This window comes from Hylaeus volcanicus, chromosome 1, assembly GCF_026283585.1.
Source record: "Hylaeus volcanicus isolate JK05 chromosome 1, UHH_iyHylVolc1.0_haploid, whole genome shotgun sequence".
Taxonomy (NCBI): domain Eukaryota; kingdom Metazoa; phylum Arthropoda; class Insecta; order Hymenoptera; family Colletidae; genus Hylaeus; species Hylaeus volcanicus.
In genome coordinates, this window is record NC_071976.1 from 22,073,709 (window position 1) to 22,098,738 (window position 25,030).

Genomic DNA, 25,030 nt, shown 5'->3' on the forward strand with positions numbered 1-25,030 from the left:
TTAATATCCTGGCTTCTTCCCTCGGCTTCCGCAACTTTGACTGCAGACACTCACGTTCGCGGACTCATTCACAAGCATACACAGAGAGAGAAGGAGAGAGAGAGCCGCACACTTGGGATCTCAGCTAACTCACGCTGTCTTTCTTGCACTCCCTCGTCCTTCCTTTACTTTCCTCCATCCCTCCCAGATTTTAGACCTCCTTCTTTTGGACGGTTTTTTAGAGGTCCGAGTTGCAACCATTCTACGTTCAAGACTCTTCCTGGCGATAGGTGGTCGAGGACGGAGGGTGGTAGAGGGGGCCAACGTCCGAAAAGAAGTCTTTTCAAATCCCTCGGCATTTAAATATTCGTACCAATTCCACCCCCTCTTCCCACGAAGCTTGAAGCTTCCTCGGCCCCTCGAGCTACCCTCGGTCGACCAACGAACCGACACGAATCGCGGTTGTATTCAAAGAGTTCTCGCTCGTGCTCCCACCATCGTTCCTCCTTCCATCTCGTCTCCAGCGTGGATGTACACAGCTCCAGTCACTCCGGCACAGGTTTCTCTCTGTCCCTTTGGTAACGGCTCGATCTACCGTGCAGTTGTGGCGGCTACAGTTGCACAGGACGGTGTGCGTTATTGGCGAAGCGAGGAAAGGCACTTTCATAGAAAGACCGCTGTTTCTGGGGCTGCATCGTTTTACGTGTTACGTTCAATCGTGAATACCCGACCCGCCGTCGGTGCCTTTATCTGTTTCTCTGGCTCGTGCGCTCATTCCGCATCCCTTTCCAGGGCCTCTTTGTTCGAGCAGCTGGCCAGGCACTGCCGTCGCTAACGTCCAGCAAGAGCTCGTTTCTACTTCTTTCCCCGATGTGGCGCGCTCAACGCGCCTAGCCGCGCCACGCATCGTCCAGCCCCCGTCCCGCTTCGACGCTGTTCGCTTCGTTTCGGTTTCGATGGACTAATGAAAAAAGTTGCCAATTGAACGTCGCGTCCTGCTTGGCTTCGGCTATCTCCCTCTCGCTCTCCCACTTTTTGCCTCGCTGCGTAATTACGATTGAAAGTATGTATATCGGCGGATCATGTGTTTATTATGATTCCTTTCGCGAGACCAGATATACCGGACGTGTTACGAGCACCTTATTACCTAGCCTTTTTTAATGGAAGTTAGCTACCACATGTAGTTACGAAACGTCAATTCGTCTATTTCTGGAATGTAGTCATGGATAAAAAAAAGGTTTCTGTGAAATTTCGTGTAGTGTAAGTTATCTTTGTATTTTTCCTATTTGTTTATTATTAAAGTGGTATATCTTCATCTGGTAATGTTTAGCGTTGTAAAAGGTTTGTAAATAATCATAGTGAATAGGTAGTTTATATGGCAATATTTCAATTATTTCTCTACATTTTTTTCTCGTCATTTGTAGCACTTTGTATACAGCTAAAGATTCCCTAATCCAGAAGTAGTAATTGAATGATTTAAGCAATATATTTAATTTCAAACCATCCAATTTTTTATTTTGATTCAATGCATTTTTAATACTTAAAATGTAACTTCTTACAAATACTATAATTGTAATAATATATACAGTCAGTGTAATAAGTATTCGTAAGCATTCGTTTTGAATGGGTTGCTGTACGAATACTTCTTACACTGACTGTAAGTGCCACATGGAAAGATGAATCGAAAAAGTCAAATAAGTTTTATTCAAAGAAGGCTGCGTTTCCGAGGACACGAATTTCGAATACTTATGGATTGCGCGTGCTATTCCGTGAGACTTGGCCGGCGTGTCTGACCATCGCTCGCTGTTTCTACTTATATCGATATTTATAAGCATTGACGGCGGTGTAGTAGTAACTGTATAAACTGATTCTAACTGGATACAAGATCATTCTTCTAGTAGGTTGAATAAAACAGTTCATAACTAATTTATTGTTCAAAGTGTCGAATCGTAATGTGAATCTTTTTTAGATGACTTCAATATACGAAATAAGTAATGAAGACAGTTGGAATATAAATATATCGGATATTCCAAGTGTCTTTATTAATTATTTTAACATGTATTATATACATTAATTCGATCTTGGATGTTTCATTCCAAGTAATAAAAGAATAATCCAGTTTTATTTTTAGTTGAAGGCTAAAAATTGTATATTGTCAAATTACTCTTTTACATAGAATGACTATATTGTAAATATGTAGGTCAAGCATATATCGAAATTCATTTATGTCTAAGTTTCTTAATTAATTTTAATAAATCGACTTCACCTATTAAAGTATTACTTCAGTAACAGAAATGTAATGAGAAATCCCCGTTAACCTAGTGTTGATATACTCTTGCATTAAATGATGACCAGCCTTTGAGAATCCTATCAGGTCATCCACTGTTCTCTCAGTTTACTTTGCCACGTTATTGAGTGCATCAATTTTTCGTGGCCCTCCATGGATCTCGCAAATTCCTATAAGCAATCGACCGTAACGACAAGGAATCAATCCTCATCCTTCCGGACAAAGAACCGCCCGGAGGAGCGCACAATGCCGCAACGGGATTGTGGCAGATTGAATGATGGTATTCGCGAAATCGATGCTGATTACGAAGTTTCCAGATTCAACAAATCGTTCTCGATACATCGAGCCGAATTAGTGAACTGTTTCTGATTGTATCTGCCAATAACGTGAAATTAGCGGGTCTCCCATTACCATGATTAATGCGGTCGTTTGTATGTTAACACCGGATAGACACGAGGAACTCTCGAAACCTATGAAAGAGCCATGACAACGAACTGGAATGGTATTCCAGGTCGTAGGACATCCGACAAACTGAGCCGAATTGGAAGTAGCTCGAGGAGCCTAGAAACCATTGGACTTGGTAGACTGAAGGGCAGAGAGCCAAGCAGGGAAAAGGGCGGGCACATATCATTGTGCCGTCGAGTGGCTTGAATATTTTAGTCAGACAACAAGTGCCTGGACCCAACGTCGACACGCTTCCACTTCGAGGGCAGTTCTCTCTCCGCCTCGTCCTCTCTGGAGACACGGAATGGTGGGTTGACATGGTAGACGACCTGGCTACCAACTCCACCCCACGCCACCTTCTTATTTTTACTTTCTTTTCGTTTTCTTTCTATTTTTCCTACGTACACACGCCGTAGTACGAATAAGTCAGGGATAACACATCGGGACAAGAGGGCTACAGGAACAAGAGAGGAAGTCGCAGAAGGGTTTGAAGTAGAACCAGTACGGCGAAAGTGAAGAGTGGGATAGAAAAAGACAAAGTGCATGAAAAGCCTACTCGTGGATGGGTCTGCGTTATAAGCGCACACTTTTATAACCTAATGAGCAAAGTACTCTCCTATACCGCCATTCCTAATTTCAGACTTGGTCTGTTCTCCTTACCGGATTTCTCTATTTTTAATTAAGCATTCATTCTTCGTTGCAACTTAAAATTCGCCGCGGAACGATGGTTTTCGTGTCTCGAAGTGTTGCGTTGCTCTTATTTCATATTTCCTTGACGCTGAGTACGTGAATAGACTGTAGATAAAGGAACGAATGCTTTAACGAGCAAAGTGACTTAATGTTTCGTACATTTTTTTATATTCATACTAAGGTCAAAACGATTGACTATCGATTGGATAAAAATGTAAGAAGGATATCCTTCTGATCGCAATTATTAAATCTTTACGGAACTAATCGACAATATATACAGTCTGTTCCATAAGTATTCGTACTCTCCGTGTCTATTGAAGACATTTATCTTAATTGTACGATATGTTTCCAAATAAATTTTTCATTATAAATAAATAGACGTGTACGGTTTAGCACTGTACATATTTGTAAAAGCACGGAAGTAATTTCTACACCTAATATAACAAAAGTAGTATTCGGATAGCGGTTATCATTTTTGAAAATACAATTTAATTTGTTCGTGGTACGTGACGACGCGAGGAGAAATCGAATTAAGAAGGTAAAGAATAGAAAAACTAAAAGCTGCGAGACAAGACTGGCGCGTACCATTGATTTCACCGGGTTCAACTTCTGGCAAACAAGATATTGAGCTTCAAAGCGGGACGCGTACGTGGGCTGTTTTTGGATGTTCCCCGGTCCTATCTTCTTCTCTCTATCTGCACAGGGCAAGGAGTGGCCGGAGATCCTTAGCAAGGTTTACAAAGAGAATGCTCGATGCGGCCTCTTACCAGATCTTTCAGTCGCCTTCTTTCTTTCAGCCGTGTCTCTGTTTCTCTTCCACCGCTGAGCTCCTACGCCCAACCCTAGTAGCTCGATATTTCAGACTCTAAGCATAATTTCAGCCCCGGTGGACTATACGCGCGCCGGGGGATTCTTCCGTGGTGACGGAGAGTAGCTGCCTCATTGAAATTTCATACTCGTTGACCTACCTACCAAACCCTACCTCAGACATGCTTGACCAGTTCACCCGCCGTCAAACATCCTGAAAACTTCCTACCGGAAGACTCGAGCCATTAGACGTCTTCCTCTCATGCCACTTTTGTCGATGCTTTCGTTGCATACGTTAAGAAAGTGTTTATAGAAAAACAATTTCTTTATCATCTATTTCCATACTTATCCCTTATCGGAAATAATCGGTATTAGACGAAATGAATAGGCGTAGCGTGTGTTGCAAGTAGAAATCGACTCTTCATTTAATTGATCACAATTCCGTAGAATCGATTATAATAAATTTGAAAGAATTTCCAGATTCGATACAGCTCAGCATCGAAGTAGAAGTGTTGCAGTTATTTAATCTCATTTGACGGTAGTCACCTACGCGGAACGATCGTGACAATTACGAATGCGACTCGGACGATTAAGATGGTTATAACTATGCCAGTGCTTCGTTGAACCGAATTCTTTTTGACTATTTGTCGTGGAACGAAACCATGGTCGTAGCTGAGAAGGTTTGCCGGAGGAAGAAAGGAAAAGAGACGGTGGAAGAGGGTGAGAGGAGCGAGAGGAGCGAGATGGCCGCCTGAGTTTACGGGTCAGTTTGTCGAGAGGCGGCCGTGGGGTAGAGACAGAAGCAAAGAGCAACGGGGGTGGTCGGTCGTACCGAAGTCAGGGAGCAAAACGGAGACGGCGGCAGCGGTGGTGCAGGGAGCTGGATGGCAAGGGAGAGATTTAAACCCTGACAACGTCTCAAGTCCGAGTGCACCGCTCGTTCGGTAGATTCGGCTACTGGCGACCGGCTACTATTACTACTATAACCCAGCACCGGGATCCGGGGTGGATTCTCCGGACGTTCAGATGAAGGCAAAAGACTCCCGTCTCCGGATTTTAAGTGCCTACGGTCGAACCAGCGAGACGCATTATTTGGCAACTTCCTTGAATCATTACACGGAATATCACCTAGTATACCCGGCTTCTATTAGTCATATAGCAATGACGCAGTGGTTATGTGTGCAATTCAATGATTACTAGTGTGTACACTTCCTTAACCATGCCAAACGACTAAGGTTTGAAAAAAAATGTTTTCGTACGTCTACTCACTCACGGTAAAATCTCTATTTATAGAACTTCCTTGTTTTAGTACATTCTAGGTAGAAAATCAGTTATTGTTTGATATGCTTCTCTTTTTATTCACTTCTCCAGTCTAATCGTATTCGAAATCAAAAGCTAGTAATTATTTTTACATATCATTGTTTCAGAGCATTTTGATCGGACGACAACAATAACGTTTGCCATAAATTACGATGCCATAAAACTACTTTTTCTTCCATGCTTAAAAAGATAATAATACAAAAAAAAAATAATGCAATGAAAGGATTCCTTCCATGTTTCATGTTAAGCAATTTTAGTAAAAATTAAAGCTTAGAACGTGTTTAAAACTCCATTCGGTAGAAAGAGAAAAAATATGAAATAATGTCATGATATTTATTATAAAGGTTTTGAATATTTCAATATGTATACACGAGATATAATTACAAAATTGATTTCGCAACAACCTTACACAGGAAACATCCGTATCCCCACGTGGATACAACATCAAATATTTCTCTGGGAGTGTGACTGATCTATGAATTCCAACCACTATACCTAGAACTCGAGACTCTAGACTCTAGATTCACTTTACAAACCGTGGCAGGAAGTCGCAAACCACTTAGACAAGTAGCAGAAGCTTTAAGAGCAAGGTAGAGAGCGAAGACGGGGGATGGGCTTCGGATCCGGAAGGAGTGATAATCTTAAGGGGATATAAATCAACTGACCGCACATTCGCAATGCTCCTGAGTATACAGATCTGCGTGGATTTGCGCGAGTCTATTTACTGGCGCAAACAGTCTTGTATCCGTGGATAATCCTCTTGTGAAGCACGCGTTAATTTGAGATGATTTTACCGTTTCATTGAATTTCGAAATTGTTTGTCTAAATGCATCTGCTGAATTGTGGATTTTTAATCCTAATAATAATACAGTACATTAAGAAATTTTAATAATTATTGTATTTAAATTGCGGTAAATTGTGTCTCGATTATTTCATAAATACATCACGACAGTTTAATTAACACTTCTTGACTTTCAATCTGCACCCTGTAACCTGATGTAAATAATTTTAGTAGAATTAATGGCCTGTCAAAATGTTCTAAGGATTACTAAATGCTAAAATCAAGAAATTATAATTAAACGTCTTTAGTGCGTTTACATTAACAAAAAATCTTAGCAGTGAATTGTACGAAGGAATGGAGTCTTGCACTATTTCTGAAATTTATTCGTACAGTTATACGAAGAGTTCATACATTTGAATACGTACACGAAACACGATTTGTTGCAATTGTTGCTCTGAATCAGTATTGTTTCGTGGAAGGGAATAAAATGTGTTGACAAGTAATAGCAGTTTGGTTGGTATGAGAAATACTGGAATGCTTCAGGATAGCCAATAAGAGGGTAAGTAAGTACGCAGCCAGCGAAAGCTCCGTAAGTAATAATTCTCTTCCCCCCTCGAAACTCGATATCCGGCGAGGTAAGCTATTTCGTCGGATTTTGCTTTGATCCTTCGTCCACTTTAGGGTTTGGTTCTAGTACAGGGGCTGACATGTGCACTAGCAAACGAAGAAAACCGAGGCCATTGGGTTTCACGGGAAATTATAGGAAATTTAGGAAAGACCTGGAATCCAGAATGAGTATTGATCTGCTAACTGATCAAGAAAATTTATGAATCTACTATAAACATGCAATTCTATAAAAGAAAACATTTATGTTTTACAGTTGTTTAAAAATATTGATCTAGATAAAAATATTGAATTACGAATGCAAAATAAACACCTATATATCTGTTTGTTATTAAATAGAAATTTAAACACAAATTATAGAATAAATTGAGTGTCACGAATAAAGTACTACACGTTCATTTAATTCGTTGTCTATTACGCGGTTAAAATGTTGTTCATCTCTTAGTTATAATACGCGAACTACAATCAGTGATTAGAGTGAGAAATATGTAAATCATATCGTGTACCAAATATACGCATAACATAGATTCTATAAGGTACACAGTATTCTCAATTATATCAGAAAGTTAATTGTTTAATTAGAGTTGTTAGCGAACATTTAATAAAGGGAATTTTAAAACTATGGTAGCTAAAGGAACGCAACAGCGGAAGTACACGAAATGAATTTATACAGTCCAGTACAAAAGCTTCATTAAGAAAGTGATGTACTAATTATCCAAGCTGGTGATATGATCCTCAATTTCCATCAACATCGTCGGTGCTTCAAAGTGCATTGCGATCTGCAAATAATTTCCCAGCATAACTATTTTAGTTTTCAATTTCTATTCATATTTCGCAATGTGTAATTTTCGTTTGCTAAATTACATATTCGTGTTCAACCTAACGTTTCAGATCCTCTTTACACTCGAATTTAGTTGGGATTAAATATTCGATATTGTCTGTCGCGTGATATACTTGCAACTTTGAGTATAGCACACTGGCCATTGGATTTTTTTAGGGTCATTCGAATTTTTCTTCGTCTCTAGACATACTTTGAGAAAGTCCGAGCTGTATCGGTACAATTAAGAAACTTCGGCATATAAAAGCGTCGAGCGCTGCTCGTCAATTGTACAAAGGAATTGGAGTAAAGAGAAAAAAAAGGCTGACGCAAGGAGACAGTGAAAGCTGAATTATTATGTCCGGACATTACAATTGAACCAGTCTATCCCTTGGCTCTATCTAGCCGATAACACGCGAAAGTTGTTCGTACTTTTACGGATAAAGATCTTGAGCAAAAGTACGGTCGTTTGCAAACTAATCGAGCCGTCGCTTTCCCTACAGGGTGTCGAAACTTTCGGAGGCTGTCAACTTTTCCAACCGCCCTAACTCCCCCGTCCCGAGCCACCCCGTCACCTCTTTACACGCCCTCTTGCAACGGCGACGATCTGCGAACTAAAACAGTCGCGCTTTTTTATCTTTTCGATGCTGCGCCACCACTTCGTACTTCTTTATGTCTGCCAAGAAATAGCAGCTGTATTCCGGGGCGATTTTAAGAAGAACATTTGAAAAGCGTTTCCCGACGCGACTGCCGCCTCGCTTCTCCGGATTGGAGTCGATTGAAGAGTGAAAATATTATTCCGTCGTTGCATATGCATAAATCTTCCTGTCATCGGGGCGGTTCGATGGAAAAAAGTTATCCCAAGTTTCGGTAGAAAGACTCTGTAACCACGAACTTTTCGCATTTTGAAAAGTGTAACGATGTTACTGAAAAATGCTTTAGAGAGAGCTCTGGGTCTTCAAGTTACAAGGGAAGGACAGTAAACTATAGGTTATAACATGGTTAATGCATTACGCGTTGAATGAATTAGGGGTTGTAGGAAGTCATACTGTACGATGGTTTCTTCGTATAACAGACATGATCTAAAGAAAAGGTTGGCTAACTTCTTTTTAAAAGGGCCAGATTGTGAAAATGTCGAGTTCGTTGGGCTAAGTGGTAGACTTAAAAATATTTATATGAAAAATTAATTAATGCCCTTACAAAATATTAACAGTTGTCACTGGACTTCTTCTGCAGTTCTTTTAAGCGTATAATGTTATTAGCTTATCAAGGGCTAGTAATCTTGGATAAATGAGCATCGACAAACATAACCAACTAAGCCAAACAAAACAAGTCGGATGCAAATGGCAATAAAACGAAGGAAGAGTTCTATCGGAAACTGCCGGTTCGTAACGACGGCGCGTGGAAACAGACCGTGCATTTTCGGCAACAGTTCGTAATGCACGGCCGCGAATGGATAGCAACGGGATAACTTTAGTAGCCGGATGTCTGATCCGACCTTGTGATCGGCCGAGAAGTTTCGCGACGATATACTTGCCGCTGTGTTGAACGCGGCAGCGTTCACTCGGGCATTAACAAACAACGAGCGAGCAGCTCCACGAATCTGTCCACCGATGATCGGTGGATCACCCGAAGCCTGATTACCGAGAAATTGATAACGAGGATCGTTAAAATACCGCTGTTCATGTTGCGGATAACGCAGTGACCTACTTTTATTATTATTTCTACGGCGACTTCATGTACATTTATCTCGACCGAAAGGTGTCTTTTGGCACCTCTGCTGTTTTTTTTTTTCTTCTAATTTAATTTGTTTAAGGTCGCACCAACATCGCAGGTTATTAGCGACCACCTTTCAGTTATACAACTTTGACACTAGGTTACATTCGAGTCATTTACTATTAAATGATCGAATATAAAGGCATAGAATTAATTTCTACACCTAACATTATTTGATATAACGAAAGTATTCGTATACACGCTTTGCGCCACTAACAAATAAACGCCCAAGTATGTTCAAACATTCCCTAATCCAGAAGTAGTAATTGAATGATTTAAACAATATATTTAATTTCAAACCATCCAATTTTTTATTTTGATTCAATGCATTTTTAATACTTACTTTGAAAAAAAAAACGATCGTTACTAATGGAATAAAATGTAATTTCTTACAAATACTATAATTGTAATAATATATTAGTGCTACATGGAAAGATAAATCGAAAAAGTCAAATAAATTTTATTCCAAGAGGGCTTCGTTTCCGAGGACACGAATTTCGAATACATTTGATCGCGCGTGCTATTCCGTGAGACTTGGTCGGCGTGTCTGACCATCGCTCGCTGTTTCTACTTATATCGATATTTATAAGCATTGACGGCGGTGTAGTAGTAACTGTATAAACTGATTCTAACTGGATACAAGTCCAAAAAATTAACGAAAAACAGACGATAATTATAAATAAAGGTGGATCATGTATATACAGTGTGTTCAGAAAAAAGCATTCAATATTTATATGGTGTATAGGGCACAATGTACTGAGTAAAAAAGCTTTAGTAAACATAGGTCCAAAGGTCAATCGTTTCTGAGATATAAACATTTTTGTTTGCTAGTATCATGATTGACTTACTTGCTTCCATCGCATCCGATGTTTATGTCAGTGTTTATAAATTGCGTTCTGAATGTTCCCATTCAAGTGCCGGCAATTTCGTCAATTTCATTTTTTCAATTTCGTGTACAGAAATGAGCGGTGGACACGTGGAAAATCTATAAATATCGAAAACCCAGTAGTAAGTCAATCATGATACTGGCAAACAAAAATGTTTATATCTCAGAAACGGTTGACCTTTGGACCTATGTTTACTAAAGCTTTTTTACTCGGTACAGTGTGCCCTATACACTATATAAATATTGAATGCTTTTTTTTAACACCCTGTATAATCAATAACATCACAGGTTATTAGCGACCACATTTCAGTTATACAACTTTGACACTATGTTACATTCGAGTCATTTACCATTAAATGATCGAATATAAAGGCATAGAATTAATTTCTACACCCAACATTATTTGATATAAAGAAAGTATTCGTATACACGCTTTGCGCCACTATCAAATAAACGCCCAAGTATGTAAATACGCGTATTGTGGCAGCGACCGTGTTGAACAACGAGAATAATGCATTCCCTTCGATTTTTATTCGTTACGTGGAATTACGTTCCCCTTTCGGTTGTACAAAGATTCGGCGACCACCCCCGCACGTAAAAATGCACGCTCGCGGCCGCGTAGCCAGCGGACATTTGTATGCGTGAAACGTGCGCGCATACATTTATCAGTGAGACCGCGGGAAAACTCGGCGGTATGCGTCTGGCAGCGGTCTCTGCATGGAAACGACTCCCGCGGGAGTGGCTATATTAAAATTCCTGAAACTTTTTAATCTTTTCAGTGCAGTTAAATATTAATAACGAAATCTCGGATACGGCCATGTGTTCCGTGGCGCTCAGGGACACGTCGGCCGACGCTCGTTATACTTTCGCCGAACTCGCGATACCCTATCGACCTAACGCCTTCCTTTCCCCTCTTTCCCGTCTCACTCGCTCCCTTTTCCTCTCTTTCTTCATGGCTGCGAGATTGGGCGAAATTCTATTCGAACAGTAAACGACGAATAGAAACTTTTCGTTGCGATTTAATTCTAACGTTGGACTAAGTATAAAGAATTGTTTGGTTTATATTAGATCATCATATAAGTTTATTTGATAACAATCAAAGTAATTACGGTTTCGTTTGCATTGGCCGTTCTTGCTCGACGAACGGTAAGTACATATTGATTGCGACAGTTAATTGCATGCGATATTTAGTACTGTTTACGCAGCGTTGCGAAATTAAACAGAAATTATTGGAAGTTTTAGTTGATTTCTAAGGAGCGGCCTAGAACGGCGGTCGATGTTGAAACGCGGATGTACCGACACGAGTGAGGCTGATGCTAACGAGGCCATCGTGTATCATAACTTACGATTCGTAAGTTACGATCCGCTCGACACGCATTTGACACGGAAAGAGTGGCGCGTTACGCGGGAAGAACGAGACAGGAAGTGAGGTATACAAGAGGTCTCGTGGCGGTATTTGTCTATGCATCGGTGGTGGCGGTGGTAACCGCAAGGTGCAGTTACACGTATTAGTCGTAGCGCGTAACGGTGAAGAGTGGTTGAGGGTGAAGGGCGAGAGAGAAACGAGCGTGGAGATTACTTAGCCGCCATTTAAACCTGAAAGCGAGCTTTGGTTCTCTGGTTGAGATCAAGCTGTGATATTAACGGTCTAACGTTATACCGGATTCCCCAAAATACACGGTCCGCAGGAAGTATCAAGCTCTCGCTCGGTATCGCTTCTATAGCTTACAGCCCCGACGTAATGGATGCACGTGTTAATTAAATCGCGGTTTAACTGCACGCCTACCTCGTAACTTTAATGCTTGCGCAGCTACGCAGAGTTGTTGTGATTTTAGTACTTCGAATACACGTTTTTCCACAGAATTATACAACATTCTGATACAACACAAATCTTAGGTGACCTGTATATTAATAACGAAAAATTGATTCGGAAGCTTCAAACCTGTCGTTTAATTTAGATCGATAAAACTTCTTATAATTTCCATTCATCATTTTATGGAAACTTTTATTGCGTACATGTACGCTACAGTCCTGTTTAAAATACCCTCGATGTTATAAACTAAGCATTACTACGTTAGATAATGTCAGTAGCAATGCCGAGAATAATAATCGTAAAGCTTGATTTGAATATATCAATGCAGGAACTGTGTGGTAGGTAACGCCTTTTTAACGCCCACTGGAATTTATTGGTTCAACTTAACGCAACGGAAAAAACTCGAAATATTTATTACAAAAGTTTCGCGTCTAATGTACGCCATCGTGAAACTGAAGAAACTCGGTTGTTCTGGGTACATAGTTTTAAACGTTATTTACGAATGTTCCGAGCAATGATAAAGAATTATTCGTATTCAGGTGAACTACTAATAAGAAATATAAATGTAACGCGACTGGCCTGTTTGTGGAATAAAGAAATATTAAACGTAAACCAACGGTGTTACGTTGTTTGCAGGTTGATACAAATTCGTTATAAAAATATACGATTATGTTACTCTGGACAATAAGAAATAACTATTTGAAACAATTTATTTCGAACAGCCTTTTTCAATACTGTTATTTAAAAATAATAATAGTACCAATTCATTTGAAATAATACCTACGTCAAATAATGAATTATTTGGTTACTTTTTTCATTTAAAATTCGACAAAAGAAATAATCCTCAAAATAATAAGAATATTATTATTATACTTTAGGAAAACGTCTTTTAAAATCTTGTATTTCCAGTAATATATTTTTAAAAATGCCTAAGATGCGCACTGGATCAATGATGTCTATAAAGGTTCACGTAATATTGTGACAAACTGAACAATAAATTCGATACATTATAATAATTAAGCAACGAATAAAAGCCGTTACATAAATTCGAAACTACGATATAATAATTTCTCGGAATCATTCCACCTGAACAGTCGTGTAACTTTCTTGGCAACGTGACAATTTAAATTGGATACTTCGTCGCTAACTTTCGCGCTGGTAACAAGCGTAGAGCGTCCATAAAATGACATCCCAGGGAATGATACGTACCGATAAAGGATGGAGGACCATTCTTTTATGGTTCTCCTCATACCAGACTTTTTTACTTCCCTCCCTTATTCATTTCTTCCATTCTTTTCTAATTTATAAACCCACCGTCTATGATTAGCGATTCCAAGTTTATAAAGACATTAAAATGGTCATCAGGTTGATACACGAGTAAAGGTCGATTCAGACTATACGACACGGACCGTCACGTTCCGGCAACGACACGACAAAACATTCAAATACGCGTTTTAATGTTTTGTCGTGTCGGTGGCGGTACGTGTCGTTACCGGAACGTGTCGTATAGTCTGAATCGACCTTTATTCTAATCGAGATTAGGTTGTCTTAGAAGCTGGAGAATTTAGTGGAACAAACAAACAAAAGTAACAATAGCACGGGTACCATCTCATCGAGGTATTCCTGCAAAAGAAATTTTCTGTGTGTTATTTGGCACAATAAACATACGTTAGAGAAAAAAATCGAAATGTTTTGTGTCCAATCGAGCGAGGAGCCGAATAGGTGTATTGTATATCAGAAGGCGCGCGAAGGGCATACAATTAACCCGAAGTGTTGCCACACACCCAGCCGCGGTAAGAAAAGCGGTTTGTGGCGTACGCCGGTCAAGGAAGAGCCGTGCACGAGGAGCAGAGAAAAAGGAATTCGGGGTAGAAGGTGCATAGACGGATGGCGAGGTGGTCGAGAGGCAGGGCGAGGGGCAACGTGGTTGGAGGATGAGGCTGGGGCCGTTGGAAAACAAAATAAAAGAGGAAAACCGCTGGCAATTTTTCACTAGCTTTTTAAAGCGCGGCTTAGGTACTCCTGAAGCGAGTTTGAATCGATTTTTCCGGAGGGTCCCATTTTTCTGCCGTCTCCTTGTGCCAAGCGATGCGAACTGTACCTACTTCCAGCTGTTTCGCCGTCGAACACAAATGTCACGCTAAGTTCGGATTTTAGATAGAAGTCTACGATCTTGGAACTTACCGCTGGATTTTCCTGTCAAACGAATGCTTTTCGAGATACGCGGGGATTTCGAAGATTAAGAGTACCGGGAAATGTCAGGGTTTAAACGGGCATGCTTCTCTTTTCCTCCTTTTGACGGGGAAACCGCGTATGAAAGCCCTATTTCACGATCCGGACACGCGTATCCGGATATATTCGAGATTAGTGATTTTAATCCTCTTAAGGCTACTCTCATTATTTTGTCGCAGTGCCGGATTTGTGCCTGTGTACATACAAGTTTGTTTTGTTTCGTTTCGACGGATTAATTTCAAAATTCCTTGAGACGCGCGACAGGTGCATGTCGAGGGATAGGGATACTTTTGAACGATGCCTTAGTGTTTGAAAGTCGTTCGTTCCATTGACGATGAGCGCTATTAACACGCTTTCAGTGAACCTGTATTCTAGGACGGAGGAATTTTTCCACGAATGTGCAATTAAACAGAGTTAGGAACTCTGTACATTAGCTTGTAACGCGTAGACGGAAATGGGTAAATACTAATGAAAATTAACATGTTGACTGCGAGGCTAGTACTCATAAAAATGTCTCGAAAGCTGAAACTTTGTTTCGAGACAAATGAGAACTACGTAATGTGACATTTGCCGCTGTACTTCATTCTGTAACTTCATCAAGTACACAAATCTTATGTGCAATAGATTTATTTTCTAGAACACCTTACCTTCAGAATTAAGTTATTCAGTTCCTCAAATATGTTCCACAAATGTGTGAAGATGAACGTGTTAATTGTAACAACACTGCATTTGTATAAATTACATGTACAAATTAACTACGTGCAATCAACGACAACACAAATAAGTAAAGATCCCTTTATTCAAAGTACTAAAACAAAATTTTTTTTAAATATATGTAGTATATATGTAGTATTTTTAACACCTTGCTTTTTTGGAAATTTAAAATTCAATGATGTTTTCTGCGAATCATTTACTAACAATAAAGAGAAAATTGCTATTGAGGCAGCAGAAATACACTTTACAGAATACAAATGGAGAATATTTGTGCTAGACACGTTCGATCATAATGGAAAGGCTCTTAAAATAAGTGCACCATATAAGAGAGCAATATTCGAGGTGTGGTCGAACCAAGGTGATGTGTAAGAGTTTTATAGTGGAAATGTTTTTGAAGTGATGAGATACGGGGATAATAAACCCCGAAACCTTAAAAGTCTTTCAAGCTGTATTAAAACAGTGATCTCGAAAATGAGAAGAGACGGTGTTTATAATTACTTGCGCCATTAAAACAAGTTAGCAGTACAAAATCAAGAGATTAATAGAAGGATGCAGGATGGTGACGTGGATATTGTTCGTAACTTCCAAAAAAATTGATTAGGATAATTGTAAATTTAACAGAATCTTGTCCATACATGTACACATAAACGTACCAAATATAAGTTTATGCCAAGTACTCTGGCCGAAAAATATTATGAAAATTCACTCGAAACTGGTCAAACAAAACGCTCGAAATTACAGAAAAAAGGTAACCAGTTCAGGAAAAAGATTCCACAATAAATAATAATGTAATTTTTCACGAGCATATCGTGAAATATTAAATAGGGATTAAACACGGCAGACTAAAATAGCAGTCTTGCCGGCAGAAAAGTTTTATAAACGCGACATTTTCGATCAATATACGACTGTCGTGTCATCGTTAAAATAACAGGTAATGGATAATATCATTTATGATTCTACCACGAAATCCCAGTTTGCCGTGAAATATAACGCTTCGTGCAGACGCGATAACAAAATACACACTTCGGTACATGTGATTTTACGAATGAAAGCGTGATGAATACTTAAACTGCCGCGTGCGTACGAGAAAAATATCTCACGTTGCGATGATAAATTAAATGTATGCGCGACGCCGACGTTTACACGAATTTATGCCCGAAACACGGCGTACGTGTGGCTGTATGCGATTTGTTTTATTTCCGTATCATTCATCGGGAAACGACAGTGGCTGGGCCAATGGTTTGAATCGTATTCGTTAAATGCATGCGCGAAGAACTTTTTATTTCTCATTAAACAGGGCGGCAGTTACAGGTTACAGCTCTCCGGTCGTCGAATTTCGTCGTTGGTTCGAAATTACAGAGAAACCCTTGGAACGCGAACACGTTTACACCCTTTCCTTTCGATGAATTAATCCTCTCAGGGAATCGACTTCGTGTCGTCAGAGAGACCGTAAAAGGTAACGAAATCGCATCTTGAGTTCACACTAACGGCCCATTAAAAAACAACGTGATCACATTGCGTCGGTATTTCCTTGTTCCAAGCCTTGATATTGAAACACCGATTCTGCAGAGGTGCTACCGTTCCGACGGAATTTATTCCCAACTTTCCTTTATCTCGTCGGCTCCGATTTCATTCCAATGTGCATCATATTCGAGACTAATGAAATTTTTACCCAAAATCGATTCTTCCATATCTGTGTATTTCGTTGTGCGAGGTAGCCAGACGTAATCTATTCTGGGGACCGTAGCCCCTTTGTTGAATCATTTCAACAAAATATCTTTTTTTGACGATCTGGAACAAGATACGCGAAATACCTCAACTCGATGTCGGATACGTGAAACAATGAATAAACTATGAATTTGAACGTTGACGTCACCGGTAGCAGCAATGTAGACGACAAATAAATATTAAGAGACATTCGACAGAAAGACAAATACTGAACAAGTATTGTTATTCTTTTGATGTCATCTTTACGTGTTCCGTTAATTAAAAGTATTAATTACTGAAATTTTGTGCGTGCAATTTTGTGTTTAAACACTATAATATCGAGACATTACGTACTGTTATTGTTTTTCACGATCAAGAAATTAATGAATGTGTGTATGAAATCAATAAAATCAATTGAATGGATCAAAATATACACACACGCTCAGAAATCGGCCTGCAATATTTGACATGGCTACTTCAGTATATATCTACGCTTGTCTCTACACCCTTACTAATTCTACGCTAATGAAACATTAATAATCAACTTCTACATATAAATACAACAAATCAAACGATACATTATCAACTAAATACGAGTATTATATGGAAAAAGGAATAAAGCAGAAACAATAAACGTAGAGTTCTTTGTATGGATTTCAAAAAACATTCTGTGCCGAATGAAGAATATATTTAAAATTGTATATCGTAATAATTTATGCGAATCAATAGCATTACTTTATAAAATTGCGGAGAATTAACGATAGCTTGATTATTCCGGGTTGCTTGGAGTTTCAAGCATTAAAATTTTAAACGCGCGCGGACAATTCTCGATTTGAAGCAAAAGCCTGCTGGATCAAGTCAGCAGAGACCAAGCTATTAATAACGAAACAAGAAGCCATCAATAATTACGCGTATCCCTTCAGTAATAGAATGCGAATTAATCTTTCGTAGTATTCCGTTTAATTACTGCATTTTGTTAATTGTTTTTACGGTATTAAATTCCTTCAGTTTGTAACATAAATCAAATATAATTAAAAAAAACAATTTGAAATTTGTCAACTACCGAGATATAGGTAGAAACATAAATTAATTGCAGGAATAAATAAAAGAATATAATTTTAAGTTATGATTTCATGTTCGAAGATTTAGGGTTTGTTGATGAAAACTGAAATGTTACGTAAGTTAAAGTAAATTACCGTTAATATAACTTGCAATGAATACTCGTCACGTGTCCCTCAGATAGGATAAAATAGCTCAAGATTTGGATGCACGATAGACTTTTCAACCACAATATGGTTAGTTAACATTGCATGCAGGAAAGAGAGTTGTTCACATTACAACGCTATATTATCACTCGTTCACCACGAAGAGAACGGTAAGTCGTCTTTAATGAGTGAGATTAAGAGGACTTACGAGATTTCGCCGAAGGGAGCGAAGGCTTCCCTCAAGGTCTGCGTCTCGATCTCCGGGCTCAGATCTCCTACGAATATGTGGTAGTGTTCTGAAACATACATAACGCAACCGTTAGAAAATGTGCTGTGAAAAAGAATACGTTACTAATGGTAATTACAATAACACGACGTTAAAACTGGACATTTCATTTTGTTGTTACTATTTGTCCTTAATTAACGAAAATAAATTTAAACTTTTTATGAAATAAATTCATTCCCTAACATAACTAAATGATCTTGCAAAACGGTACAATTTATTTATTCGAGTAAAATAACCCGCGCAATTTCATGGTGGTTCCCTTCATTTTCATACAAACGAAATCTAAAATAACATTTTCTGTCGAGCTGTATTGTTCGCAATCTTTCGAATTACTTCTCGTCCAAAATACAATCCACTTCACCAACATTTTAAAACTTCAAAATCAGAAGCAAATTATTGTCTAGCCCATCTTTAAATATTCAACGCAGCGTTGCGTTATGGACTCGTCGGAACAGCGGGCGAGCACGGAATTGAACGAGAGGGCAAGCTATGTTTCCAGTGTTTCTGTTAAAATTGCAGAAGTAATTTAGCGTGGCCATTGCTGCCAGATACATTAGATAATATTCCGTATACTCTAACAATGCTCCCGACTGTTCTTGCATTGTTATTCAACCTGACAAAGAAAATAAAGGACGCAGTGGAAACGGTACCGCGATATTACTGTAAGAAAATTCGATCGAACCGAATGGCGGCATTAAATCAACGTGTAGATGGCAACACGTAAGAATAACAGAAGGCTGCAAACACCATTTCAAATGGAACGCTTACAGATGTTTACCTTCTGAATCTGCGGAGCTCGTTAAGCAAACCCAAGGTGCGAAGAGTAACATTTAAGGTGCACATAGAAGTAAGAAATTATTATTAATTCCAATGTTTTCGGATAACTGTGTATGGTCTACGCCGCAGAAATACTGCTACTAGTAGGCCAGTTTAAAATAAATCGAAGGTCTGATAATATTTGGTCCGATCGTATCAATAATCATTAGTTTCGCATGTGTAAAGCAGTTCCTTCGGTCGCTAATTAGGAAAGATTTTATTTTTACTTTATATCGTATATATTAAGCTTGCCAACTTAGCTGTGATAGACATGTATGAATGCGTCTATAATAATTAATTGCAAATTATACATCCCATACAGAAATTTATTACAATTATTAAAATTTAAATCTCAATGTACTTTCTTTACATTTCACAATTTCAAAAATATAAATGATCTGTTTAATTTAAACAACTAAAAATACAATATACAAGTTTCAAACAAAAATTAACATCGAAAGACAAATATTCCATACAAGAAAATAAATAAAATAATATTGTGATACGAGTGAGTACGTTGCTCGAATAACTACAGCCACGATACCGAACGGGTCTCTGTAAACGAATCATTGATATCGCGAGCAAACATGTTTCTGCAATTAAATTTATTACGGCGCCAGAAATATAAAATTGATTTCCAAATAAGCCCGGCGCTCATACCGGGTGTATTACAACGGAATTAGATCATGTGGGTTGCAGCAGCGAATAAAATTAATCGATTGCAGTTGATATTAAATTAGGTGACAACGGCCATTAAACCGCTCACGTAAACGGTAGTACAAATAATCGAGGCCATATGCGATGAACCGTGAATTCGAATACATTATCGAGACAAAATTCGAGGAGTTACCAGTATCGGTCCAGAGTGTGTATCGATATTTATCGCAGATTAGGTATTCATATTTCTTTAATCGTGTTCTGAAACCTCTATTATCCAAACTGGTTGGCATGAACATGCGAAACATATGACAAGTACTCTTTGAATGTCATTTGTTCTCTTTGAAATATTATCTAAAAACACTGATTACGGAGTTATGATTTCATACAATAATTTGGTCTTAATTCCTAATTCCATATATATATGATCTGTACAGGTTGCTTCAATCACGTATTCCTACATTTAAAAATGACAAAACCCCAAAAATTACGATTTAAGTACTACGTTACAGAAGGTTAAAAGCTGTAGAATTTTCCAACAAAATGGACTTACAGTGGGTGTAGAAAGTATTCGTACACCAATCAATTTCCAAAAAAACTGTGTAAAATTGTAATTTATTAACTTATTTTTGATAAACAATGACATTCTACATATTCACCGAAATCTCTAGAATAGATAGATTACAAGAAAAAGTAGCTATTTATGTTAGTAGCGAAATTAGCAAGAAACAAACAATTAATCGATAGAAATGTTGAAGCAATAAATATTCGCACAACTGTTTAAATGTACTTTCCTGGAAATTTGATGTTCCTAATTCGCACGGAGGAATAAACTAATGTGTTTACGTTACAAACTCTACTGTAAATGGTTCGTCATAAGAATCGTACAAATACTTATTGCTTCTATACTTTTACCTACTTTTCGTATTTTTTTTGTTAATTTTACAAATTATATCAACTAGTAAATGTTGTTTGGACTATATCTATCTTAGAGACTTCCGAGAATATGTAAAATATCATTGCTTATAAAAAAAAGAAGTTAAGAAACTACAATTTCACACAAAAGTTTTTTGGGAAATTGATCGGTGTATGAATACATTCTACACCCACTGTATACCATTTTCATACTAAGCGACTGACATATAAGATTGTAATGTCACCGCAATAACCAAGCCATTACGTTTTTAACCGTTAATATTTTTAACTGTTTAATACGTCCCCAACGTTACCCCCAACTGCATATCTATATATCGGCGCGGTACACGTAGATATACGCATACATTAAGGGCGCGTGCACTCAGCGCTGAGTCAGACGAGATTGAAAACTGCACCGTTCCATGAGTTATGGGAATCTTTAATGTGAAGTTATGGAAATCTTGTAAGGCAATAAATAATATTTGCGCCGCCAAGCAGGAAAGACGCAGTAAAACCGTCGATTTAGTACAGTGGCCCGGTTGTTCCGGGTTCGCTGAATATGCATTTTGCCGCCGCGAAATCTGGTTCGTTTACTCTATCCCTAATTGCTCCACTTTACTCCACAGTTTTAAGGTACATTCCCCGATTCTACTATTAACGTGCCGGTTTGTTGACCCCATTTGCATTTTTTCGTGCCGTCTGCTCGGACCTTTGCGTCAAAACCGTCGGGTTTCAACTCGATCATCCAGCTGGTTAGCTCGATTCGATCCCGTTGATTCGAAAGGAGATCCGAACGGTGCCCTTTTCGACCGTGAATTAGCTATCGATCTGCATACGTGATACGACGCAATACTAACAATCGAGACAATCTTTCGTTCTTGCCCGCAAAGAATGGATCGTAAATGGAAAAATCGACTCGATAAACATTTCCCCCTCGCCAATCTCTTTCCTTTGTTCCGTCTGTTCCCCCGCTATCTTTTACTCATTTCATCACCTCCAGCGGGTTATTTTCGGGAACGAGTGGGTCAAAATGAGTAGTCGAAAATTGAGTTACAGCTGTAGGAGGTCTCCGGCCGGAGAGTCAGTTGCTACGAGCCGGAGTGTTCCGTCGCAGGAAAGTACAGAGGGATATGGTAGATGTGGGGTTGCTGGGAACGGAGGGTGGTCTGATTACAATCGGTTGATGGTCTATCCTCGCCGGTCGGACGTTCCGGTGGGCACACATAGTGGCCCATTCCCGTGAATTAGTCCGAACCTCGTCATCTTGTCCGCCTTCCCGCACCCCCGACATCGTACCGCACCGGATTCTTGGGACTATTTGAAAACCAGCAGGAAATTGACAAAAGTTTATTCTGCGGATACACAGAGACGTATTTGCTTGATCTAGCTGGCTAAAGATCAATTCTGTCAAACTCATTTCAGATGGAAATAAATCGTTACATGTTCAAGTTCAGTATTCAACGTTTTGTTCGATTTTTTTTTTTTTTAAACAAAAAAGGTTATTAGATGTCAAGTACAGTTAGGCTTAGTTAGACTTACATTGCCGTCTCACTAGTTGTGTGTGTAAACTGTTACGTTTAATTTCAAACTCAAGCATTGTAAATTAAAGTTAAACTATAAATGAACCTAAGCATACGAATCAGTCCCATAAGTCGCACTCTTTCTGTTTATTAAAGAGATTTGTTTGAATTTAAGTTTTTTCTTTTAAATTTAAGAATTTTGAGTCCCCAATTGAATAACGATTTTATTGCTTACCATCGGACCACACCCACGGTTGAACGTGGACAAATCTTTCCGCAGAACGCAACATATCGAGACAACGTCGCGTCAACTTGCAAGATAAACTGGCAATTTTCGAGGAGACTTTCTGGGTCGCAATATGCATCGTAGAAATTCGTATAATACAATTCCAGTGGAAGTTACAAGACATTTCTATACGCGAATCGCGCAGGAAGGGTAAGAATGGAACGCGATTCTACCAGGACAGAAATCAGATCTATTCAAGCAGGACAATGAGAAGAGAGACGCACAAAAGTCCGAGCAATGCCATAGATCAAGGGATCGAGCGCGGATGGCTCATAGATCAAGGATTTTCTTAATTTCGCGAGGCAACGGTAAAACGTTGATTTAGAGAGGGTCGAGCAACTTAGACGCACGCCTCTACAGACGGGTATATACGCCACGGGATGGAAGCCACGTTGCCGGCATAGAGACCTCTATTAATTCTTCGTGCGGCGAAAACCTAGCGGGCTGAACAGAATCGAATCTCGGTTTGGTTGGTCGCTTCCAGACCTCGCGGTGCATCGGTGCACACGTGGTGCCTATAAGCTTACGTTCCACGGTGGGAAATATGGGTCACCACACAGCTGACACGCGACCATTCTGTACCGTAACCCGTTTTTTCGTTACCGACTATTTTACAATCGTATGCGACTTTTTCGAGTCTCGGGAAAAGTTTGAGGGTTCTACTCTGGATGAAAAACTCACCGTCTCTATTAATTCCATTTTATACAATTTTAAAATTGTTAGTTTACACCCCGATGCAATATAGAATTCTGCACTGTAACCTGTTTTTTTTTGTTTTGTTAAAACTTATGTTTGCACGTATGTTAAGCGTCTTGTGCAAGAACGAAGCTATCAAACAAATGTTTTTACAATAGATGAAAAATATTTCTAAAATTGATACACCGCCTGAAAACGATGCAAGAAGTTCGTATAAACACATGTCCTATTTGACAGTGTTTACGAGTTATCATGTGTTTTACAGTCTGTCCTAGATGTCTGAGTCTTAGGAATACTACTGGTTTAATTGCTTGGAGTAATAAAGGTGTCCTATTAATGCCCAATGAACAAGGAGGAACACTAGGAATTAAATTCCTCTCTTTATGTCTACCATCATGTCAGACTTGAATGCTTGTCCAGTTACTAGCTGCATAATTACATTTTCCGAAAGATACTCCCCATATGGTGTAGTCGTACAAATGGCATCAAACATTGTTGTCAAAACGTTAATTATCAAACACTCCATAATTTAACATTTGTCGTAGTACTCATTTTCACAACCTGACTTTAATTCCATCGTTTTCTAGAATTCATTTAGTAATTATTTTTGTCAATGCGTTTTGATTTATAATATAATTTACGATATTGTAATGCAGAAAAATAAATATAACACGAGTGTGGTATACTACCAGTTGCTCTTACAAAAGAATTACTATACTTTTATTTTTATTTTTGGTTTATTATCGAAGCATATGTTATTATGTTAATGGTATTTGTTTATTTAAAAGTCATTTTAAGATACGTAATGCAAAACATAATCCGTACCCATACATTATTATTATAATAAATTATGTTAATTACGTATAATATAAAAATGGTTATCATTTTTACGACAGAAAATGTTTGTCACCCAATCTCGTTCCTAGGTACTGCTCTCGTCCCTTACAGGCACAATTTTCTAAATGGATTCCTAGTCTATCCTAATGAAATGAGCTGACCAACGCCGTGTACACGTCATTCCACTGCTGACCCAGTTAGCGTATCATTTTCAAAAGAAAAGTGTTTTGACGCTAACATGTAAAGATGACTATCGCGCCTACATAAAAAGAACACAATTTGATTATGACTATGATTACTATCTTCTGTATATAGATAGACTGTTTCATATTCTGAATACAATATATATGGCATTTTAAAATCTGGTTGATTTTGTGCTTTCAGACGATCCAATGTCAAGTTATCGTATGAACCATGGAAAACGGGGATAAGTTTCATATGACTGTAACAATGAAAAAAAAATGATTAACGATAACCAAAATGATATTTTTTTATTAGTTTAACATGTCTACTATTATGTATAAAAACATTAACATTTCACAAGTGTTTGTTCTATAAAATAAGAATTTAGTTTGTTGAACTAAATTCACAAAAAACTAAAGCTGGAATTAAAGTTCAAAGTTGCGACGGAGATATGTAATCACAGGGCAAACTGATAACGCGAGGGTTCGCAGCCAACGACAATGAACTTCTTAATTAATGATGTTGCGAAACCAATTAATGATTGTTACGCTACTTCAATTAACCTGCTTGTTTGAAACGAAGGACGCATTTTCATGATGCATTCAGCCACCGGTGACTGGTCTCACGATTCGTTCTGGTCTGTCCGTAACAATGCCAGGGAATCGAAAGTGTATTGTGAAACGCATAATAGAAGCACTTTGTGATAAATTGATCGGTCTGTTGGCAAGAACGTTCTCGCACGAACACCATGA

At 38.6% G+C, this 25,030-nt stretch overlaps 1 protein-coding gene across 6 annotated transcripts in view; it reads right to left on the reverse strand.

The window, feature by feature from the left end:
• Window positions 1-25,030, reverse strand: part of LOC128881777 (nucleolysin TIAR) — a 504,665-nt gene that overhangs the window by 101,991 nt on the left and 377,644 nt on the right. For all 6 annotated transcript variants that reach the window (XM_054133116.1, XM_054133088.1, XM_054133097.1 and 3 more), the window contains one exon: window positions 18,291-18,378. In XM_054133116.1, the coding sequence (XP_053989091.1) occupies window positions 18,291-18,378 (88 nt within the window). The remainder of the gene's footprint in view (window positions 1-18,290; window positions 18,379-25,030) is intronic.